We start from the raw sequence: 24377 nt of genomic DNA on the forward strand, positions 1-24377 counted from the left end.
AGGTGTGACATAAGTTTCCACTCAAAGGGAACGGCTCTGGTTCTCCTGGAAAATGACTCCGGTCAAAGTTGTCACAAGGCATCGTGTCCTTTTTCCTACCGCTGAGAATATTTTAGGCCTCATTGAGTCTTAATAATGAGTTCTGCAGAATGAATCCACATCACACCGCCTTGTTAAACGCCACAATATTCAGGAAACTGCAGATCGTGTTTCAGTGTTAGCATTCTGTGGTGATTATTTAATGCAGTGCTGAGATGGTACGTCTGTGCTGTGTGGGGGCTTCGTCAGAAACAGGCAGCAGGGAGCGCTCCGGCTTTTTAGTCACACAAGTTTAATATGTTAGTGACTTTATGTGAACTAAAGACGAGTGAAACACAATTATATTTGAGCATTTCTATTTGATTTAGTTCTTTATTATTCTAGTTTTTTGTGACATTTACTTCTTGTGATATTTGAGTCTTCGGGGATGATTTTCGGGGATTGTGACATCTTATGTTCCACTTCATGTCAAATATGATGGGACGAGTTGTTTGTTGGTTTGCATCGTCTTCTTTCGGTGTCTCCTGCATCCAAAATGTTTTGTACCATATTTAAAACGCTACGTCCAGATGAACAGAATCAACCTTTGGAGATGTACTATTATAGTTTTTTAAAAGAAACTATAAATATATGAAAGTCTGATGAGGACCAACCACAGAATAACCATTCATATGTGTTACTAGTAATAGTAATTCTGTCACAGTTAATGAGGCAATCGTGTGGAGATGAGAGGAGTTTGGACCCAAGTGCAGACGCTGACGATGGAGTTTTAATTTACAGCAAAATGCAAACAAGACCAGAGCAGAGTGGGACTTCTAAGAAAAACCTAAACTGGGAGAAACTAACAAAAGAATATGAAGAACAAAGAAAACTGTGAACGAGGAGCCTGAGACATGAACACTGAGGAGGAAATGCAGAAGGAGAGACGTAGGGCTTAAATACACAAGTAAGAAAACGAGAGGATGGGGAACAGCGAGAACACAGCTGGGACGAATGTGACACAAGGAGACACGGAGAAACAAAACTCAGGACACTGAGGACACAGACTGTCAAAGTAAAACAGGAACGACAGACATGGAGACGCAGACTAGACATAACATGGAACACAGGGAGGTACAAACCCTGAAGACGAGAAATCAGAAGATACTGAAGGACTTCAGGAGCTGGAAATACAGAGACAAAAAGCAAGAAACTACCGATGATAAATCATTAACAAAATTAAAGATCAATAATGATGCAAACACAAAACACTGGGTCACTGACCCAGGACAGTGACAAATGTGTATTTAACAGCAGTAATATTTGATTTTTAACAGTACTGATGTGTTTTTTTTAAATTTTTTGATATTAACACTTTTACTTGAGTTAAACAGTAAACTTTAAATAAAATATTCTGAGATGATTTTGCAGAATCTTCTTGTATCAGAAGAATTCTTCACTATTCCACCTTCATGTGCTCTTATTCACACACATGCTCTGTATTTAACTGTGTCATTATTAGGTATTATTAGGTGTCATTATTAAACCAAAGGTAACTATTTAACTAATCACTGCTAATGATTTCTTCTTTAATGCAACACTTTCAAAGTCCTTCAGAGTGATGTGAGCATCACAACATTTTGAGGCAGAAACAAGGCTCCTCTCTCCCCTCGTGTACAGTAAGGCTATACTTTGGCCTGTGACATGTGTGATTTGCACTGGACAGTATGATATACCATCCCAGTGAAACTGAAAGCAGCTCCGCAGCGATCCTGATCAAAGGCGGCTTCACCGTCTCTCCCAAAGATAGACTTACAGGTGATGTATTGGATGAGTCAACTGTCCAAATTTTGCTTCAGAGGTGGTATCCCCCCTCTGTCACGCAGGCTCCCCATAAAACACTTTCATGTAAGTCAGTAAAAAAAGAGAAAAGTCCTGTGAAAATGTAAAGATGGCTTCATGAACAGGGGTTTTATTTTTCATCTACAGGCTTTAGATTTCATTTCAGAGCCTCGTTCAGTGTCTCTTACACTGGCAAAAAGTCAAAGTGTGGTATCACTGGCAGAAATTCCCAATGCACACATCCAATAATTCATTTTCACGAGCGGTGAAGTGCAGGATCTGTAGCTGGACAAACACGCTACGACTTCCTGTTTTCATCCCATAACAGCACTTTTTATTGTCTATGTGACACAGCGCTGTACTGGTGCACAAATATATTCAGAAGAGTCGGCAGACTTACAGCATATCTGTTTAGTCTGATTGTTGTCACATTCTTATCTCGTGGCCTCACTCTTACTAGGAATAGACGGCACTCCATGGCTGGAAGGGTTTTATACGAATGAGAATGTTGGAATTAGTAGAATAAATGTAATCTAATCTGGATTCATTCTGGATCATTCTTCAGAAAACATCTCAACGATTGAACGTTAAATGGAAAAAAAACTGATGCTGCAGCAGTTTTCCTTTTAAGACATCACAAAGCATTTTCCATGCAAATAGGCTGCGTTTACATCTGCTCAAATGAGGTCACCCTGACGAACGCAGTGCCGGTGCAAACACAGACGTGTGCATTAAATCAGGCGGGAGGCCGTTCACAAGCCTGTAGCGATCAGATTAGCTCATGGATAAAACAAAACTAAACAAATACAGTTAAATTCATCTTTGCAATAATCTCCACCTCTTTGCTTTGTCCGGCTCGGCCTCTGTTCTTTACAGAAACATCAACATCCGCCTGTAAACGGTCATGTTGCGACATATGAAGAGGTAATGTTGCTGTTTGAAACACGTTCGCCGGGCGGGGCTGATTCCTCCTTCCTAACTACCAACCATCTCCTGTAAGAAGATAAAGTTACTTTTAATCAATTAAACCTCAGCTTTTCAGCTTTTATAAGAAGTTTAATAAAGGAGACGTTCACAGGTTCGAGGAGATGTGACAATGACCTCTCTGCACTGAATCATATCTGTTATTAACCTCTGTCTCTCTTCCACAGCATGTCTTTATCCTGTCTTCCTTCTCTCACCCCAACCAATCACAGCAGATGGCCCCGCCCCTCCCTGAGCCTGGTTCTGCCGGAGGTTTCTTCCTGTTAAAAGGGAGTTTTTCCTTCCCACTGTCACCAAAGTGCTGCTCATAGGGGGTCATATGATTGTTGGGTTTTTCTTCGTATGTATTATTGTAGGCTCTACCTTACAATGTAAAGCGCCTTGAGGTGACTGTTGTTGTGATTTGGTGCTGTGTAAATAAAGCTGAATTAATTAGCTCACTACTGTCAATAAAATGCTCATTTCTGTTATTCAAGCTGACAAACTCATAGGTGCCACGTAGCAGTGCTTTCTCCTAGAAATAATGTTTGAGGTGTAAACAACTAAACTGCAACAGCAAATATGTTTTGAAGGAAACACAAAGCGGGTGACATCTGTCAACATGAGGGCGAGAGGCTGTTAATCAACGTGTTTGGCAATTTGCAAAGACAGTGAAATGTCATCGTCTGTTTCAAAACAAAAATATTTCCCAACCTGAACTAAAACGTGTTTGTTGCCTAAACCAAAGCATAAATGTGACTCTTGATGTGTGAACCAGCGTCCATGCCAAACAACACACCTCGTGCCAGCACTAGACGCACTTTCACGGTGCTGCATGATTCAGGAATTTTTAAAAAATGGCCTTAAGCATAATTCACTCCACACATAGTTTATAAATGATGGTAGTCGGTGATGTGATGCTAATTTAATGGGCGGGGTTATGTTTGCCTCACAGAATTTAATTTAATGATGGAGTTTGAGAAGTTTTTAAGTAGTGGGCACTGTGAAGGGAGAAAACCCAACAGGTTTGAAATGAGTCCCAGGACTGTAAATGAAGCAACAAAATGAATAAAAATCACCTTTCAATTAATTCTCTGAATAACAGGAAGACATGAAGACAGTCATCTGTCTTTTATTTGACAGAGGACTCAAAGGAAAGCCATGCAAACACATTTTCTTTAAATAAAGTTTAGAGCTGCCGCTCATGATCATCGAAGCCAGCAGTGTTATAAACACAGTATAAAGGTCATGTTTCTGTATGAGATCATAGATCAGAAAAAGAAACTCCCGGTTTTCACAAAGTTTTGCAGCAAACAGATTCTTCAGATGTCAGATAAGAAAAAACCAACGAAAGCAAAATGATAAACAGGTCAATCAGACAAGAAGCATCGAAGTCGGACTTCAGTCTGTCCGTCCGGGAGCGACAGCATAAACAGCCTCTTCAAACAGCCGGGCAGATAAGAAATGGAAACCAGTTTCTTCACACTGTATTGTGCAGGAAACAAAATGTGGTGATGTGTAAACAGAGAATAGCACAGGCGCTGTTGGCTAAACAGCACCAAAGTGTCACAATGCAAACAGGTTATATCAGACCAAGGTTAAAACGTCGCCCTGCGCCTTCAGGTGTCAGCAGCTTTTGACTTTGTAGAGCTTAGTTGGGTAAAATTCAGTGAAAAACAGGAGAACAGGAACTCCAAGGAAAAAGAAAACAGGGCGAAGTGAGTGAATCCTGGGATCACATGTGAGCAGAAAAGCAGCCTGACTGTACTCGCTCAGTGTGTTCTGTTTGCAACTGAAATACATGATAAATACACACCTGCACGCCCATATAAGTGACTTTACGTTGTTAGGTATTGTGTACTGAGCGCCTTCTGCTCAGGTTGACATTAGACCGAGCTCGAAGGTCATGTCGTAAACGTCAAATCGATCTGCGTGCTCCAAATAGAAAATCTGAGGACATTAGTTTAGTTTCTGAGGACATCATTAAAATATTAATATCATTTAGATCTCAGCTGCAAATCTTTCAAGTCTCCACTTTACATCCTTTTCATTTACAGACCCTCCAACAGCAGCTAGCTTACCTCTATATGTGCACAATGGAGTCAATACGAGCAAAAAGTTCAGCAGCTCCACTCAAACGTAACCTGGTGGAGCCCAAAGGTACCGGGAACAGGAGGAACAGGGGGGGCGTCAGGTTCCACAGGACGCACCAGCAGGCCTGATTTAAATATCGCCGCGTTGCATCCACACAAACATCAGAATTTCAGCTAAACGCTTTCTACAACCACCAAACAGCTAAAACAACAAATGCCTCACCCTTCACTGCTTCAGCTTCTTAAACTGTTTTAACATATCTGATGAATTACTGACTATCATTAGTGCTCTGTAATATTCCAAGTATATATAGGGCCAGTATTTCTAATATCAGTGTTGTTACTGATACTCTGAACCTATAAAGGCAGCTTGTGTATGTTAGAGCAGTGCATGATTAATGCGATGAGTCATCATCATTTTGCAACTCTGTGATTTTAACTTACTTATTAGTCAATGCAACAAAACACACCGTTCAGCTTGTCGGGTATTTTGAAACTTGGTGTTTTGGAGACCTGGGATGTAAATGTGCTCATCTCTGAAGCACTTTGGCTCAACTGCTGTTGTTTACTTTTCCTATAAATAAATAGATTTGACAGTGAAAACAAAAAGGTTCAGACATTTTTCATAGCGCGTGTTTCAGGCTGCATGCTGGTGGTTAGCATGTTTCTCGTGCCGGGTTCTTTCTGCGTGGAGCGTGTTCTCCACATGTTTGCATGGGTTCTCTCGGGTACTTTCTCCCACAGTCTAAAGACAAAGAGTTAGTGAGGTTAGGTTAATTGGTAAATCTGAATCGCCCATAAGTGCGAATGGTTGTTTGTGTCTGTGCTGGCCCTGTGACAGACTGGCGCACCGTAGCACGCACTGTAAATATGTTAGCAGCCGTCACCTCTCCATCTTCAGCCCCTTCATGAAGCGTCTTCTTATAAAAGCTGAAAACTAAAGTTAAAGTTGCACATTGAAGCCAAAACCAAGACACTGTTTAAGTTGATTAAAAGTGAATTTTATGGTTTCTGTAGATGCTGACTTTTTTTGAGTGTTGGATCAAAACTTCATCTGTAGCTGAAAGAAGCTACATCTTTGTATTGATGAAGTGAGCGACATCTCTGTGCGGCTTCAGTACCAACTCTTACATATGAAGTGTCATGTTTTATAAATTGATTTTGTTGCTGATTTAAAGAACAAAATAGCCTCAAACATAACATCAAACCCTTGTTTGTTGCCATCCTACATAAACAGCACATCTAATCCTGAGTTGGCTGTAAACATTTCCAGTAGTTGTACCTACAGCACGACTGAAGCAATGTACCCATCTGTAATGGTAAACGTTTATCTATTGCTCAAACCTGGAGTACCATCAGGGTATTATTTGGAAAAGGACGTGGAGGATATTTGATCTTATGTTATAAAAGAACGTGTGAATGCCACAGCTGAAAGCACCCATCACGAATCAGGGAAGCAGGACACAAAAAAGTTTGGGATGATCAGACATTTTATTCCTAACAAGACACAGAAACATGAAAAAGCTGGCAGGTGAATAAAATGACTCCACAGTAAATAAACTCAGTCTGTATGTGTGCTGTGTGTGTTCATGAATGGCATTTATGCTGAACTGTGGACATGCTGAGGATTAACTGGTAGTGATGCAAAGCACTGCAGAGATTTTGCAGAGACATAAAACAGCAGATTAAAAGTACTCGACAAATTTTCTTCTACAGATGGTTAAAAAACAAAAACTGTGTTTTTAAAGTGAGGACAGTTTTCTGCTGTCACTCAGATCCATCAGCCAAGTCGTCCTTGCATAACTGTTTGTAAAAAACAATAATGTAGTGATATCATCAGTTTCACAATATCTCAACAGCAGATGTGTCACCACACCATCGTGACCAAACGTTGGTCTTCCTGACAGAAACTGACACGTTTTTTCCGAGAGGAGAGAACTGTGGGGTTGTCCCTCAGCACCGTTGTCCTTCGCACTGTAAGGGAGGCCGCCAGCGTTTAGCGAGTGAATGTGAGAGGATGAAAGAGTCACTTAAAAAGAACCCACTGTGCTGTGTGATGAATCTCACACACGGCACAATGAGGACTGAAACGCTGTCGCCCAAGTGAAGACGCACGGGGAACAGGAAGGATGCAGGAGAGTCACGCATTGTCTTTAGTTAGTTATGAGAATGAGTCCAGTCAGCCTGCAAAAACTGAATCCTTCAAACTAAAGTTAATCTTTTTTTGTGTGTTTTAAATGAGATGACACATGAGAGACTGACCTCTGCCTGTGTTAGGACATCCAGGACACACATGTCAGCTGTGATCTCAGTAACAACTGCGATGAGTCATTACAAACATTGTCATACCCCGTGCTTCGATATTTCTTATTCACTTCGGTGGAAACAGTAACTGCAGTATAATATTAATAGTAACATTCAAACCCTCCTGTCACACACGAGCACCGTCGGCTCCTCCAGACGAGCCGGCTTTGATGGACCAGTAAAAATGTCCCACTTTGTCCATGCAGACACAGGAAGTTCCAGTCTGGAGTTTTAATTGCTGGTTTGAGGACAGATTATTAAATCCATCTTTGACTGTGGAAATACAAACTGCAAAGACATCTGTGTGCAGGAGAGGCATCTGTGTGCTAAGGTGCCGTGTAGATGAAAGCAAGCTGCAAATAAAGTGAAAAGACAATGAGCTGATTTTCTTTAAGGGAAAAAACAGAAACACAAATGCATAAAAATAAAATGTATATATAATGTTTGTTAGATCAAAATAGCAAAAAGTGTCAAACAGGATTATTGTAAGCAGAAGCTTCATGTTTAAACACCGAGTCCGTGTGAAGACTTCTAACACATCAGACTGTGGATTAGTTTTAGTTTATAAACAAATGATTTCCCACGTTTTTCTCTCATCTTTATGTAAGAAGCACGTTTGTCAGTATGATTCATAACAAAGGAAGAAGAAACTGAATCTCACCCACTTGTATCACTTGTGTCCTCGTTCTCAGTCACCGGCGTTTAGTCCATTGTGATTTTCTGCTTTGCATCTTGTTTTCTTACTGTTTCAAATCTCCAGCTTAACATGGTCGTGTCTGCACTGATTAGTGTGAACCTTTCACTTTCTGTTCAGCTTCACCGTCGCAGATTTCTGCTTTGACTCGTTCTATGAGGCATTTTGTAAAAACCTTTTAAACTGTCCTAAAACCAAATGGCTAATTTGCCAAATAAATCACTGTGATCCTGGAACAACAGAAGGATCACAGATACTTATATAAATAAAGGACGTTGCTGTTGTGCAGCATACGTAAAAATACAAAGTCGATGCAAATATTCAAATGTTAAAACGTGAACAGGCTGTGATGTCATAATTGTTCCTAATGCAAATGTCTCAAACTGAGCTTAAGGTGACCTCGGAGAAATGCTCCTCCTTCTGCAGCCGGGTTAGAAAACAACGCCGCGTCAGAGGCCTCGTATTTAACATTGTGCAGCAGCGATGCTGAAGATGGACCTGATGGATTACACGTCTCTAACTTTTCATTTCTTTAACATCTGCTTATCTGGTCACATATCAGGGGTTTCAATGACACTCATTTTCTTGCTATAATTGTGTGTTCTGCTGGGACATTTGGGGCGTGGGCATGCCTCTGCATCATATTTTGACATGTGCATGAAGGGTTAGCCCACCTTAGTCCTGAGCATGTGCCCGGGTATGAAGGAAAGCCACGATCTGTGGAGCTCTGATGTCATCGTTCAACATGTTAAATCGTGTTTATTCGATTATTTTATTTGAAGTTCAGGAGGGATTCACCCCGTACTCATACATTATACATCTTTAAATGCCTGCTTGTCACACTCCGATCTGCACGGCAACATTGCTAAGCTCTATGCTGAGCTTCCAGTTGCTGATGCCATGAACTCCACCTCCTTGCATCCGTCATCTTACATCACGGTTTCCTACACCCTGTAGCTGCCATTCTCCCCAGTGTTGAACCATTCTGCATCCTTGCCGTGCCTTCGCATGCATATGAAATTAAGTGACATCCCATTCTTAATCCACAGGGTTTAATACTATGTTGGCCCTTTTCAGGATTTCTAATAATTGCATCTCTTCTTGGGGAGGTTTTCCACAAAGTTTAGGAATATTTATGGGAATTTGTGACCCATCTTCCAGAAGAACATTTGTGAGGTCAGACACTGATGGTGGTCTCACAGTCTCCCCTCTAATTCATCCCAAAGGTGTCCTATCAGGTTGAGGTCAGGACTCAGTGCAGGCCAGTCAAGTTCTTCTACACCAAACTCTCTCATTCATGTCTTTGTGGACCTTGCATTGTGCAGTGGTGTGCATTCATGCTGGAACAGGAAAGGGCGTTCCCCAAACTGTTCCCAAAATGCCCAGAGCATGAAATTGTCCTAAATGTCTCGGTATGCTGAAGCATTAAGATCCAACTTCTGAAAAACAGCCCACGACATAATCATACAAACACCTCTAAACTTGATACTCGGCCCATTACAGTCAGACCATGCTGGATCATGTCCTCACAGTACCTCGCTGAATGAGGCTGTTGTACCATCATGGTTCCAGACTGGTACCACCACCAGTGCCTTTGAAAAAACACACACACACTGACATGTCTTAATGATTAGCACCTTGTAGCATTCACTCTCATCATGATGAAGTGCTCTGAGAGGCTGGTATAGGACCTCCAGCTTGTTTACCACCAAAACACTGAGGCTACTTGACTTTCCTCTCCAACGGGGTGAGAGCCAGCGTGTCCCCTCACTGAGCAGCTGGTCCCCTCAGGGCTGTGTCCACAGGCGGTCTCACCTGGTTCCTTGAAACTGCATCCCTTGCAAAGAGAGAATAGCAGTGTTTGTACTCCTGTGTGGGATAAGGAAAGCACACATCTGCCCTCCCATCCTCATCACTTTCTAGAGAGGCAGCATGTTGAGCAGCTGCATCTCTGTGTGGTTTGGTCAGTGCAAAGCTTTGGAGGGAATGATGAGTGCTTGCTCCAATGCGGAGGTTTTATTGCAGTGGTGCAAAGCTAAAGCATTAAGCATTAAAAAGTCCCTTTAAATTTTAAATGTTCCCTAACAGATGAAGCTCTAATCCTAACAAACTTTAATTGAATAAATATTCATCTGTAACCCGACAGGTGAAAACAAAAACTAAAAGTATGAATGTAAATCAGTGACGTTGGTTAGGGTGAGCAACTGGTTTTGTGTAACTGCAATGGAAACGTTTAAGCTTGAGCTTTTAGACATTTTCAGTTTCAAAATGTTTCTGACAGCTTGAAATGTGAAACCTATCAAATTTGTTATGATCTAATAATAAATCCCTGATGTCGAGCGATTGATATTTCTGATTGATTACAGAAGTCCAATATAAAATAACATCTGAGATTTTCTTAGAGACGTAAACTTCTGCAGATGAATAATTCCTGTTATGTGCTTTGACATCGAATGTCTGAATGAGGAAAATGAAACATGAGTCGGGGTAAGAAAAGCAGCCTGTGGGCCGGTTAGCTCCACATCATAGTAGCTAAAGGTTTAGGTTAGCCCTCACTCTGGAAATAAAAAACTTCTCATCTCAGGATTAACAAACTCCTTAAATCCCTGTGCAAACATCCGATGGATGCAGTACAACAGGCCCAGTCCACAGAGGCCACCTCTCAGGAGTCGAAGGATCCATTACCCCAACTGCTGTTTTGATGACGCAAGGATCCTGTCATGCAGGTGGTTTTAATGTTTTGGCTGGGTCTAAAGAGTGTCACATTACATAATGCACACTTTAACACTGTAATATAAATGAGGGCAGAAAAGCAGTGGATTTAAACTTGAACGTGTCATCCTCGGTCCCTGGACTTTATTGTGGTCCCTATTTTTATCGCAGCGTGTGTTGTTGTCAACCACACGTTTAATACACAGTGTTTGGTTGTGTTTTTCACATTGTCTCCGATCGTGTGGTGCAGAGGTTGTCTAAAGCTGTTGTGTTACCCTTGTGTGGACGTAGCCCAAGAGAGAATTCAACGTCAAAACCAAGTAAAAGCTGGTTGGAGCTCATATCCAGCCCTCGAGAAAACGATGCTGAGACAGTCCAGCACTGTGCACACGGGGCACAGGTGTGGCTACAACTCTGAAACAATGTGAGTACTTCAGAATAAACCAGGCGCTGCACAGAGTACACAGAGTTGATGAGGGTCATTGCAAAATAAATCTACTCCCTGTGGGAGCCTTGTGGTGAACAAGGCTGTGTAAAATGTGATTCATTGTTCTTTAACTCAGCAGTGTTAAATAAAACACCTCGTGCTAAACATGGACACATTGTTTGCCTGCGGGGTGGGTGTGTGCATTTGAATACACTCTTATAGTCCTATGCAAATCGGAACATTTAAGTGTTAACCTTGGCAATCGCGGTGTTTACTCTAGTTACCATGAGCCAGGTGCGGTGGCCATTTATCACTGCAGAATTACAGCTGCACCATCTGCACCGACCTCCGCGTGCAGCGTCACTCACGGACTCTCTCATTCACGCCACAGCGTCACAGTGCAGCGAATCACACCGGAGGAGCTGCAGAAGGCAGCAAAAACAACGAGCCGACAGAAATAACAGCTGTAAAGGTGTACAGAGCCCGGCGACAGCGCATTGCTCGGGATTATAGTATTTTCTTCTGGTGACAATGCAACACAACCCATGTTTCCATAGCATTTACATGAATGTTTAGACTGGCAAATTCCCTGTAGACGCTGAGCAGGTGGAGAAGATGTCATTGTTCCTACAAGTCACCAAATAAACAGCTTTTCTTGAATAAAGAGAAATGAATAAGAAACAACGTCTTAAAAGAACAGCAATGACATGAATGGTTCATTAATGGACCAATGTGGGGTTTTTTTCAAATCCAGCAAAAACTAGTGTCTTAAATGTTGTGAAAGAAGCTTGTTTTTGTCTCAGGATTCACCTTTCTGAACATGTGCTGCTCAAAGATTTACAACTATTTGAATAAACTTGCAAATGTGGCTATCAGCTGGATTTGAAGTGACTGAATTTGCCTTTCTCCTTGATCCTTGCGTCAATGTTTCAAAATGACTCCAGAGAACACGAGTCAAACTTTCACATTGCTTCGACTTGCAAATTCATTCTGTGGAAACAATTAGTCCTGAGGCGAACAGAACAAAGACGGTGAAAAATTGTTGTACACGAAGCGAAGGCGTGCGGCGCGCTCGCTCCCTCTGTGCAGGCTGAAGAGGGGCTGATTGTTTTATGGGCCCAGGGGAGAAGCTCTGTTTGCTTTCGGGCACACGTTAACAGTTCATTTGTTTTTCTAGAGCTCCAAATGTCAGTTTGTGGTGCATCGTTTTCCCTAATGTGAGCAGGAGCGCTGGGCGATTCTCAGGGTGACCTGTGCAGCAAGTACAGGTGCCAGCTGGAGAGATAATTGGTTCCTACCCTCAGGAGGTAACAGCTTGCACTACAATGCATCATTGTTGGGCTGTAGTGGACACAGTCTGCAGATTTAAATATGTAATGATCGGCTGCTTAAACGGCACAAATTATTTCAGTGACACTACACAGCTGTGTGTTGTTTCTCATTCCCCACATATCGAGTACTGTGTCGTGGTTTACTTTGCTGGACGGTATTCGGCTCTTCTTTTCAGTTTGTTTTTTAGAAGAACACGTTTAAAGTTGTCCTGCTTACCACTGCCTTGCAGTTTTACTTTGTATTAAGTGAAATCAACAGGAAACAGGAAAAGTTTTGACCAGCTTAATTTCTGATGCCGTCTTTTTCTAGATATCCAGAGAATCGTCCATCCTACCCGTCTCTTGTTCTGTCTCCCGTTGCCCCGTCGTGGTCAATGCCTGGCCCTCTCCGAGCTCGGCTCTACTGGACGGTTCGTCCTGTTAAAGGGAGTTTTTCTTCCCACTGTCGCCGAGCGCTTGCTCATAGGGGGTCGTATCATTGTTGGGGTATACTGTTGTGAATTGGTGCTATGTGAATAAACCTGAGATAAATAAGGCAACAAGTGAAGTTTCAGCTTTTTGGCAGAATCTTGATGCTAACTTTACAGCCTCGTTTCAGTTGGTCCATCCAGGCAAAAGCAGCTTTGCTGAATGGGAAAAATGCACAGATGTGGACAGATGTGTGATTATCATCGTTCTTCCCCAGTGTTCCTTCTGTCTCTGCGTTTAGTTGATATCTTTTTCCTGTTTTACTTTGACTGTTAGCGTTGTCTTCCTTTGAGTTTCACTTCTACCCTCGCGACTGTGTTGACAAACAAAGGTTTGTCTCGCCTCAGACCTCACAGTCCCCACTGAGCCTTCAGTGTGGACGCAATCATCACGAGCATGTTTAAACTGTTGTTTAGTTTAAATTTATTTCCTCACAGGGTTCAAAGTATAAATACACACCCAAATATATACATACACTCCCACTAATATTGGTTAAATGGTACTTTAGCACTTTGATCAGATACTGATGGTAATTCTGGATGAAGACTTGACTCCAACTGGAATTATTCATTTAAATTGGATGGTTTGTCGACATGGACTCGGCATTTAAGTTTTCAGTAGGGTTGAGGTCAGGAAAGATCATTCCAGAAGCTTAATGTGAGCCCGCTTTATTTATTCCAATAAATAAAGCAGTTCTGACATGTGTTTGAGATCATTGTCCTGCTGGAACATCCAGTTGTGTCCAAGTTTCAACGTCTGTTGATCAGAGGAGAAAAGTTTGGAGATTATTCTCTTTCTTCATTATACTGTCCATTTTTTGCACTGGCAGCAAACCAGCCCCCGTCATAAATTCAAACTTGTGTGTCAGAAGAAAAACTCAAAGAAATCACTAAAGGCCCAAAATTTGTGTGACATTGACACTCATCGTGAGCGTATGTGAGCTGCAGTGATGTCCTTCCACTTATTTCCTGTTCACGGTTGTTTCCAGTGTCGTCTGTAAAACGTTGATTCCTGCAGGATAATGTGAGGTTTGAATTTCACATCCTGTTAGGCACAAGTGGAACATCTCACCACCATGAACGCTCAGACATGCCACTGCACACTGGAAATGTCATATATTTTATTTTATTGTGATATCTCGAAAAAGAAAATAATGCTGGGGTTTCCTTGTCTTGCACCTCCGTTTATAAGGACTGAGAACCCTGCGCTATTGTCAGGGCGGATTCTTTACGTGGATACATCTTTTTTGTCACTGGTACTGCAAAACTATCATAATTGTGTGTGTGTGTGTGTGTGTGTGTGTGTGTGTGTGTGTGTGTGTGTGTGTGTGTGTGTGTGTGTGTGTGTGTGTGTGTGTGCAGGACTTTCCCAGCCTCCTTAAGCTATGAACCGCCAGCATGTTGCCCCCATTGGCCCCCGGGCCTGTCAGCTTCGACAACATGGTAATTAAGTGGGAGCTACTTGTCAAAAGCTGCAAGGCTACACATTTCTTATTGGATTACAAGGTGGTGGGAAGGAATGCAGGAACTGGCCGGCGTTCCTCTCCCTGCTGCTGGTACAGGAGGAGGGAAAAAACATGGGTGGAATGAATAGAGAGCCTACCCTTCCCTTCACGCCCGCTGATCGCTAATGCAAAATAAGGCATGTGCCATTTATTTCAAGAGTCAAAATAACCCACCGTGTGAATTTTCTGGGAATGTGTGGGTGTGTGGGAGGGTTGAGTTTGTGGTGCTTAATAGATTCTTAATGTGCAAAAGATTATCAGATGGGCTAAGAGTTGCTGCCGTGACAATGGCAACAGTGGGACGGATGGCTTGGTTTAACACCTGGAGAAGGGTTCGCCGGTGTGTGCTTGTGTGTGGGTGTGTGTGTGTCTGTCATGGATTGAGCCGACGCAGGCGGTGATAAAGCAATAAACCCGGCGCACAGTCACTGACAGGGCAGCCAAATGCTATATGGGCAGCAGAGGAGAAGAATGGAGCTGTTGTATCATAGCAGGGGAACTCCGTACAACACCATCCCTCCGTTTTATTTTCACCTTTTGGACTTTTGTTTCAATATTTCTGACTCACTGCTACAGTCCAGGCTGCTGTCATGGTCTCTAGTTTACACACACAAATCCAGCCTATCAGATGCGTCTCTGCCCCCATACTGGCAACCGCACAACATAATGACTTCAGAATAAGGACACCATCTGCATTTTCTATAAGCCTTTTTTACTGTATAGAGGTGAATGGACGCTCACAGCAAAACTGCACCAAAAGCATAATTAATTTGGTGGGTGCATTGTTAAATTATCAGCTACCATTAATAAGCTTTGATAATGAGCTGCATTTATAAACTGTGCAGGTGCAAAATTAGCATATTCAGTGCAAAGTAAAGCATGAAAAAAGCTGTTTGCACAATGAAGTGCTCAGGAAGTTTTCACATAATTACAAATGTGCAAAAGGCACCAACAAACTGTGCAAAGAGTTTCCTGTTTATTTCTGCTGGACATCCTAACATGGTCGTCTGTGGGGACTGAGGGACTGAGATTTCCTCTTGATGGAAACCAAATGCTCCCAACTAAAACTACAGAGACACACCCTTTAAAAAAAAGTATCCTCACATTAGCTCAGTGTGGTCATTTGGGTTTTTGTGAATCCCCAAAATTAAACAACAGTCAGCAAAGGAGAACATTATTGTCAGAGAAAATATACTTCATCATGCTTCAGTCAGAGCGGCGATGCTTAGTTTTTTATACATATACCTGAATGTGAGTAATGAATGTGTGAGCACTGAAGTGCAGCCATATGTTTAACGTGGACATTCGACTGTATGAGCAACAAATGCATTCAGTGACCTCTGCTCTGCTGTTTGCCTTGAAACAAGAGCCATGAAAGACTGAATTCCCAGAGGTGTGTGTGTGTGTGTGTATGTGTGTGTGTGTGTGTGTGTGTGTGTGTGTGTGTGTGTGTGTGTCTGTTCATGCTGTGATGAAGGAGAGAGACTGAAGTCTCTAAATGGTAAACGACACCTGTGTACGCCAAACAAAATGCTACTGTGTGAACTACAACTGCTGATAAGGGGGAGGGTGGAGGGGTGAGGGGCGCCGGGAGGGGACCCCAGGGGAGCGACTTAACAAACCAGTTCTCTCTGCTGACATGCTAAATCGCACACTTTGGGAATGAGACTGTGAGGACTTCAGCAGATACTTATCAGTGGCGGTTAGTGCAGACAAACACTGTCACCTTCTGCAGAGCACACACACACACACATTGATACACTGTCTTCATTGTGCTCTGAGTACATATCAGATTTGATACTTTGGGGCTATAGATGGAGTATGTTTAATCTGTAAAAGGCTGTGTAAACAACACTGAATTCAGTTGAATTCAGAATGAAAACACAGCCTGATACAGTCAACATCTTTAAAACGTTAAGCTCTCATATTCAGTTACACTTTGTAAACCATGTTTAATCCACAACACCCTTCTTACAGCGTCTCAGTGAACTATGCACAGCATGAATCAATGTATAAGAAGATGGCTGCAGCCACGTCCAGACGAAGCTGCGCTGTGAATCCTTGAGTTAAACCTCTTTGACAAATAAACGGTGACTTTAACAGAGAAACTGAGGACACTGCATGAAATATGGTGGCAGCCACAACGTAAGCTTGCCCTGAATCGTACACTGCTTCATCCTGCTTTTTAACTCTAACAGGGATGTTGCAAAATGATTGTGATATTATGTTCAATAATACTTAGAACTAGCAACGGATACCATAAACTCCCGAGAAAGTGTTTGCTGAGTAAACAGTAGAGAAACAGGTGCACACAACCAACCACATGTGAAAACAATCTGTGAATGAGGACAGGACAGACGGGGAAACTAACACGAGACGCTAAAAGACACTAGTGCTGACAGGTATGGCGTTATTTTTGTGCCACTATTCTGAGCGCACGTAAAAATAATTTGAGCGCACGTAATAAAAGTTTGCAGGTGCAGGTGTTGCATTTTGAAATGTGAAATTTATTTTGAGCGAAGAAAAGCTCAATTTGAGTGAACAAAATTCATTGCTGCGTGCAAAAACTGTATTTCAGTGTTTGCTGTTATCCACACACACACACACACACACACACACACACACACACACACACACACAGCAGCCCCTCTCGCTCAGTTTTTACATTTGCGCTCGCTCCCAATGTGTCGCTCTCAACATTTCTGCCCGTGCGCGTTCAACTCTTTCTCTACACCGTTATATTTGTGCCACAAAACCAGCCAATCACAGACTTGGATGCAAAAAAATCTGATTGGCTGTTTTGGTCTCCAATCAGCTCGAAATGACGAAATGCAATATCCCAGAATGCATTTGGTCCAAAACTCAAACGAGGCAGTGGCGGAGTTTGAAATATTCTTCTGTCTGGGTCATAAAATAAACTTTTAAGATATTTTCATGCGAGAATGTTTCTGTGTAAACTTCAAATACCTGCTCGATTTATCAACACATCACATATTTGCATAAGTGCTCTAACGTATTCGGAGGTGCGTACTTGTGTTCTCGTGTACTCGTGATACGTCATCAGTCGGAGACCAAGTACTGTTCCAATTCAAAGTACGCATCAAGCCGAGAACACGAAAAATTCCCGATGTGTTCTCGCTCCGCCTTTTTTTATCGAGCATGCATCTTTGGTGACGTGTGTGGACTTGGTACAGCTAAATATCCCAGAATGCATTTCGTCCAAAACTCAAACGCGGCAATGGCGGACGAGCGCGGCTAAAAACTTTTAAATATTTCTCTTTCTGGGTCACAAAATAAACTTCTAAGATATTTTCAAGCTAGAATGTAGCTGTGTAAATATTCAAATATTTGTTCAGTTCTCTTCCAAACCCCAGCAGCTGTCTATTGTAATTTTTGAGTGTCCACTAAAATCAAAATAAAAGCGTTCTAACATCTTACCTGCTTGTTTTTATTAAGGCATACATGTACACTATACGGACTCGCGTACTTGAGAATTGAGAAAGGGCGCAAGTTAACCATAAAAACCCTGAAAACCATCAATTTCACACCCGAGCCTTAACTCTCGCGGCCCGGTACCATCTAAGTTTAAAAGTAGGAGCCAAATCGTCCTCACAATGCAGATATGTCCACATCACCAAGGTCCCCAAGAAGGTGAGTAAACATACCCACACACACATATTCGTTTTCATATCTTAGTGAGGACATCTCATTGACATAATGCTTTCCCTGGCTGCTCAGCCTAAACACAACCTAACCGTACTCCTGACATTAAAACCACATTTTGAGTCTCAAAAATGCCTCAAACGCGTGGACACAAGCATTTTGTCCCCATAAGTGAATGTTGGTCCCCACAAGTATAGTAACATGCAGGTTGTCTGTCCTCACAAAGATGTCTTAACATGTACACACACACACACAGAGTGAAAAACAAAGTGCAACCGCAAGCTACTTAAAGTGATGTAAGTCGTCATCGGTGACACAAAATGTCATCGTCTGGCCAAATCCAATTACAGCAGCAACGAGGAAGCTGTTCAAGACAATCACACGCCCACAGTCTCTGCTTTACGTGAGACGTCTCAGCAGGCTTAAAGAAGAGAAAAGTAAAGGAAAAATGCTTCTTTTTATCAGGCGAGTGGTTTCGCTGCAGATTCATGCCGATGAAACGTCCGTGCCAGAAACAAGAGATTAGTGACTTTTTTTAACCTCCTGTCTTGTTCATTATTGCACGGATCAGAGTTCTGCTGCTCATGTGAAACCCGTGTTTGGAGCTTCCTTTCAACACACACACTCACACACACACACTCTCACACACACACACACACACACACACACACACACACGCTGAGAGGCTGTAAGTGGAAAGGAATGAGTGGAGAAATGCATCATGAACGGATGAGATGATGCTGCTCGCAGATTTATGAGCCGATATCGTGTTTCAGCCCCTGAAGAGCATATTTAGTCTACATCCACTCTGTCACATCCACACCTCATTTATGTGGTTTACTTGTGAAATTTGTCTTTGTGCAAAACTCTAGTGATAAAAACATTCCTGGGATTTTCTTTTTCTTAGTTTTTCACTGAGGCTCTGCAGGAGTGATGGGATATTGTCCGCTACATTCATTTGAAACATATTTTAGTTGTCGCAGAGTTACTGTAAAAACTTAATGACCCTGCAAACGACTAAAGTGCAAAGGTCAAGGAAACAGGTTTTTAACCACGTTATGGAAAAGTAAGGTTAAAATGTCTGCAGGACGAGTCTGTAACTCTAGTTCCCTTTTCTTAAAGAAGCCCTGATTATAGTCGAGGAACAGCTCGTCTGAATTTATGCTTTTAATGGGCACGAAACAAACGAGGTGTTACAAAATGAAGTATTAAGTCTAAGCCCAAATATTAAATTATTAATAGTGCAACATGAAAAAAATGATTAAAAAAACATTAGGGTTGTGTGTGTTTCCGTCAGAGGACTGAAGTTCCTCGTGTTTCTGCGTCCGGCCACAGTCGTTCATCGCTCGGTGCAGACTAACTTCTGACCTAAACAACAACCCGCTCGCACTTCCAGCCGTCACAACTCGAGTATGAAATGACATCGGACACTTTTTATGGAAGTTCAGTCTTATAAAGTTTATTGACGTGAGGGAAACATCGACATCGTGTTTAAATACTCGACACAAATAAAGTTATTCAAACATGCGCGTGTAAAATATTATACACTGTACATAAATATTACACTGAAAAAACAATCATTTCAAACTGGTCTATTTTCCGATGCAGTGCTCACGTTTACATTTGACCCCGAAAACCACAACTGCAGCTGATCTCTGGCTGAGACAAGCCTCGTGTTTATAGTGCAACAAAGGACACCTCGTGGATTTTAATGGAATGCTCGACTTATGGCGGGCGTGGGCCGTTTCAGGATGGCCTCCACGGAGAAGGACAGAGACTCGCTGGGCGCCATCTTGGTCCCTACAGGCTTCGACAGAAAGTCTTTGGCGTACCTGTCTGCGAGTTTTACCGCCTGAAAGTCTTTGGCAGAGCTCTCCCTGTACTTGCGGGCCGCCTCCTCTAACAGCTCCTTGCAGTACGGAGCTCTGAGCTCTGGCCCGGACCCGCCGCTGGCTTTTTCACTCAGCGAGTGCTGGATGAGGGAGTGAAAGGAGTTGAGTTTCATGGAAGGCTTAGCACTGTCCTTGCTTAACTTGCTGAGGACTTGGCTGGAGTTTTGGGAATGAGGGTGGTTGGGGAAAGATTGTCCAAAGCTCCTCTTAGGAGGAGAGAAGGCCGAGCACTCCCTCTGCTCCCCCTGGGTGACAGCAGGAGGTTTGGGGTCGGGCCTCTGAGGGTCTGATAAGTCCTGCAGAGCAGCGGCTCGGGATCCCTCCAATTTAGCAGCGAGCGTGGCCTCCTGCTCTGGCGGCTGACTCTCAGCGGGCATCGCTTTGGGCTCCCACACAGCACCGGGCTTCATGTTCTGCACCGCCGTGGCGTTAAACAGGCACTGCTGGTACAGAAGAGCGTCTCCCAGGTTGGCTGCGCCGCGGGGCCACATCACGAAGCCACCTCGCGACGGCTGCAGCGGGTAATGGCGGTAGGTGGTCGCCACGCTGACGTTGGAGGAGATGAGCTCGACGTTCCCAGGGGTCGAGGGGTACTGCATGCCCAGATCCAGGCAGTTAGGGGAGAGGAAGCTGCACAGCTCTTTGGGCTGCGGCTCGACCGGAGCTGCCGGCGAGTAGGCCGTCTTGTAGGAGTTGTACTCAGACGAGTGGTGGACCAAGCCGTTGGGGAAGAGGAGAGAGCCTGGAGCCCCCTGGTTGTTCTCCATCAGCTCTCGTTCTTTGTACTCCCGCTCCAGCATGATGGTTTCCAGCTCCTTGTCTGCAAAAGCCCTTCTCTTCCTCATGCGGTCGCTCAGCGGAGGGGGAAGAGACGGGTTGGCTGCCAGGAACGGATCAGACTGCACCGGGCGATATCCTGTCATCGAAAATCAAACATTTACTTCAACTTTTATGACATCGAGTGTGTTTGGAATTATATTACGACACCCAACATAGATAATAATCTAATTAGCTATTTATACTTTGTAATGCTGCTAAACGAGTTAGCGTATCATGTGCCAGAGTTTTACTGCTTACAGATGTTAGCACGTCCTTATCGCCCCGTTGGTGTTAAAGGAAAAAGAAATGTAAGCCCCGCTTCGAGCGAAGGAGAGGCAGAAGAGGAGCTTTTCTTTTTGTCTGAGCCGTACCTTCGAGGATGCTTTTGGCGAGCATGGTGGACGGTCGGATGTGTCGCTGATATATCGTCCTCCTCTCTGCAGGAATTGGTTTCCCGGATATGCCTTTCTTATCCTGAGAAATTAGAGAAACAAAAGAAAAATATTTAAAAGACGCTGACAGAGTGTTCACCTTAATCCTTGTTAAAATAACTGATTTTTCACAGCTGAGGTCCAAGTCCCATGTATGTTTGGATAATAAAAACCAGCCTCTTAGTAATAATCCAGTTAAAATATGGGCAGCGACACACATTTCTCGTCTTATTACAGCCTTGAAAAGGCCTCGAAACAGCCCTAAACAGGACGGAGACGCAGGCCTAACAAGTCAATCTAACATTTAACACATTTAGTTTTTATTTTTTTGCAGTAATAGAAATGAGAGAAAGTGTTTGTTAAAGATATAAACTTGGACATTTAACAGGAGCTCAGCTGATGACACAAACTGGGAAACATTCATCTGGTCTCATCTTTAAAATGCTGGCGCCGTAACAGTTTCGCTCTTTTACAGAAATATGCGCAGATTTTTCACACACACATGGAACAGCTGTGATTTTGTGTTTTTATTCAAATTCTCTTCCTAAGCCTTTATTTGGGGGAAAAACAAAATATTCCTCATTTGCTGAATGAACCTCGAAAACCTCCAACGGCTCCTCGGATGTGCCTTTATATTCGTGTTTGTTCAGTGAAGCTAACAAAGCGATATAAAGTGCACGCTGAGCGACTGCATTCACGCTGAACACTGAGCCTCGGCTTTACTCTGATCAGCTGCAAGCCCGAACACAGAGCCTTTAAAATAACACGGACTGCGCTTCTGAAGGCTTCGGGTTCTTATAAAAACTTTGGAAGAATCAGCGCAGCGATTTTCTTTTTCTTCCACTGTAGCACAAAGGTCAGTGTGCAAATGTGCCGCAGTTATCAAAAACAACACGAAGAAGCGCTCGACTTTCCCACAGACAAAAGCAGAAACTGCCCCGTTTACAAAAGAAGGACTTCAGCACAACAGAAGCTGCGATCACAGAAGCAAGGCCTGATTCACTAACACTGAGGGGTCAAAGGCCACAGGTCACTGTAGCGGCTCCAAGTGCCACAGCTTGCTGTGTGAGGAGATAAATATGTTGAGCTGCCTGATTTCAAACAGTCCTGATCATCTGAACTTTCCGCTGAAAACCCTGAGCTGCAGGGCAGCAGTGATCCAGGCTCAGACTTCCAAGCAAGCAGCTGATTAACCGGAGACGCTTCATCACACACGTGAGTCCTTCCTGCGTTATTAGCGCGAAGCACCTGAACGCATCAGCACAGCACCTCCACCACACACCACCCTCAGTCTCACCTCCGTGGCCTGCTGCCTCCTCAGGGCCACCTGCGCCGCCATCACCCGCTGCCGCTCCACCACCAGCAGGCAGTTGGCGCACTGGCAGTCCCTCCAGCGGCAGAAGCGCTTGTGGCCCTTCAGGCAGGACACCACGCCGTGGTTGCGGCAGCGGGCGCACTTCGGCGTGCGGCTCAGTTTCCTCTGGTCACCCGCGCACATGGGGCCCGCCCTGTCGCGGCTCTTAGTGCCGGGGCAGTCGTCCTCTGAGGCGGCGTGGCCGAGCTGCGGAGAGCCGGGGCGCTCGGAGGAGTCGGCCAGCTCTTCGCTCTCCGTCTCCAGGCTCTCCACGTCGATCTCCAGCTCACACCCGGAGTTCTCTGACATGTCTGCCGGATTTAAAGCCAGTTTGTACCTGGAGACGAATACGAGTTATTAGATTAGATCAGGTGAGAAAAACTGGCACTTAAAATATGTAAATATCACCAGCTTGTCAGACTTAACACACCAAATATTCCCATTTCCTCATCTGGACAGTTTCATGAATTATCCCAAACTTTCAGGTCTGTCATTTCTTATTTAAAAAATAATAAAATAAAAATATTTTAGTCTAGTAAGTAGATTATCTACAAGAATAAAAAGATAATAATAAATCTGTTGTTCGTTTTTTTTAATTTAAAACAGTTTGAAGTTTTTCAGAAGGCTGAACATTTATTTTTATTTACAGCTGTGAAATATTTTAACACGACAGTTTGTAATCAGAGAAAGTGAGGCCTTAATAAAACCAGAACTAGTAAAACTCCAACAGTCTGCTGGATCTCAGAGGAGTTTGTCACATAACCCGGGATATTTGGGTCACGCTGGCTCACAGAGTTTAATTAAACCGGTTTAATTAATCTGCGTCTGAGCGACTGAGCCGAGAAACACTTTTAAAAAACGGAATGAATTTTACCTCCAGGAGTCCAGCAGGGCGGGGCAACGTCGTTAACACCGTGATGAACGCCAACCACACACACACACACACACACACACACACACACACACGGTCCAGACTCAAGCTTGTAATTAGCCGTTAATTGAGCGGATAAACGCAGACGCGCCGGGGACGCGTCCAACTTTCCTCTGACTCGGACACAAGGAGCCACACCGCTATGAACCGAAGCAGACTGCCCTCTGATTGGCTCATTTACAAACACGCAAAGAGCCAATAGGAGCAGGAGCAGTTATGCAGGGGGCGGGCGGAGCGTCGGCCACAAGCACCGCGCGCCCTGCGGTTACTTCAGGAGGTCACTTTCCAGGAAAGACAGGCCGAAAGTGGGAAGATGTGAAAAAGAGAAAGTCGTCCAGGAAACCAGCGCAACAGTTTATCACGTCGCATGTCTGCGTTTAATTTCAGGTTCGTGTGAGCAGAAACGGAGCTTCAGGCCTGGCTCACTGTCCTCTGCGCGTCATGGAAATCGAGTTTTTTAGTTTTCAGCTGAAAAAACGAACAAATGAAACAGAATTTTCCAAAACTGTAACTTTCAGTGAGCAAATGAGGAAAACTGTCATTTATTGATAAGTAAACCTTTAAAAAGAGAAGATGATATTATAAAGATTGAAAAAAGATTGAACCTGGTGGATTCACTTCCTGACGTCATTATTCTGCTGGGCCTCTGCCCACAGACGGGGGTGGGCGGGGCGATACAGGTGTCCTGCGGGTTGTTACAGTCCGTGCAGCTGGCACAGATAACCGGGGAAGATTACCGTGTTTTCACAACAATCACACCTGAGAGAAAAACCCACCGTGTCAGCATGAAGAGGAGCCCCACACAAAACAGCAGCTGGAGGATACGGAGGCCCAAATGTGCCTCAGACCAGCAGACGCGTTATTTAGAATATCTGAATATTATATTAATACATCTGATTATTATTATTCGCTGCTTTTATTTTGGAAATCC

At 43.5% G+C, this 24377-nt stretch overlaps 1 protein-coding gene across 1 annotated transcript; it reads right to left on the reverse strand.

Annotated features, from left to right (window-relative positions):
* Positions 1-19456: 19456 nt before the first annotated feature.
* On the reverse strand, positions 19457-23465 carry dmrt2a (doublesex and mab-3 related transcription factor 2a). Its single transcript, XM_085476453.1, has 4 exons — positions 23390-23465; positions 22459-22852; positions 21102-21204; positions 19457-20827 (listed from the first exon to the last, which is right to left on the reverse strand). The coding sequence occupies exons 2-4, from the start codon at positions 22822-22824 to the stop codon at positions 19728-19730; spliced, it is 1569 nt and encodes a 522-aa protein (XP_085332579.1). The 5' UTR covers positions 22825-22852; positions 23390-23465; the 3' UTR covers positions 19457-19727.
* Between the last annotated feature and the right edge of the window lie 912 nt (positions 23466-24377).

Source organism: Copadichromis virginalis, linkage group LG12 (genome assembly GCF_057382275.1).
Source record: "Copadichromis virginalis isolate Kocher_CV1m ecotype Utaka linkage group LG12, C_Virginalis_male_GT1.1, whole genome shotgun sequence".
Lineage (NCBI taxonomy): Eukaryota > Metazoa > Chordata > Actinopteri > Cichliformes > Cichlidae > Copadichromis > Copadichromis virginalis.

Excerpts from the sequence above, each read along its gene's own strand:
- dmrt2a (XM_085476453.1), bottom strand. The coding sequence starts at position 22,824 with ATGTCAGAGAACTCCGGGTGTGAGCTGGAGATCGACGTGGAGAGCCTG. Across the intron at positions 21,205-22,458 it reads GGAGGCAGCAGGCCACGGAG|GATAAGAAAGGCATATCCGG; the intron begins GTGAGACTGAGG and ends CTAATTTCTCAG. Across the intron at positions 20,828-21,101 it reads CGCCAAAAGCATCCTCGAAG|GATATCGCCCGGTGCAGTCT; the intron begins GTACGGCTCAGA and ends TTTCGATGACAG.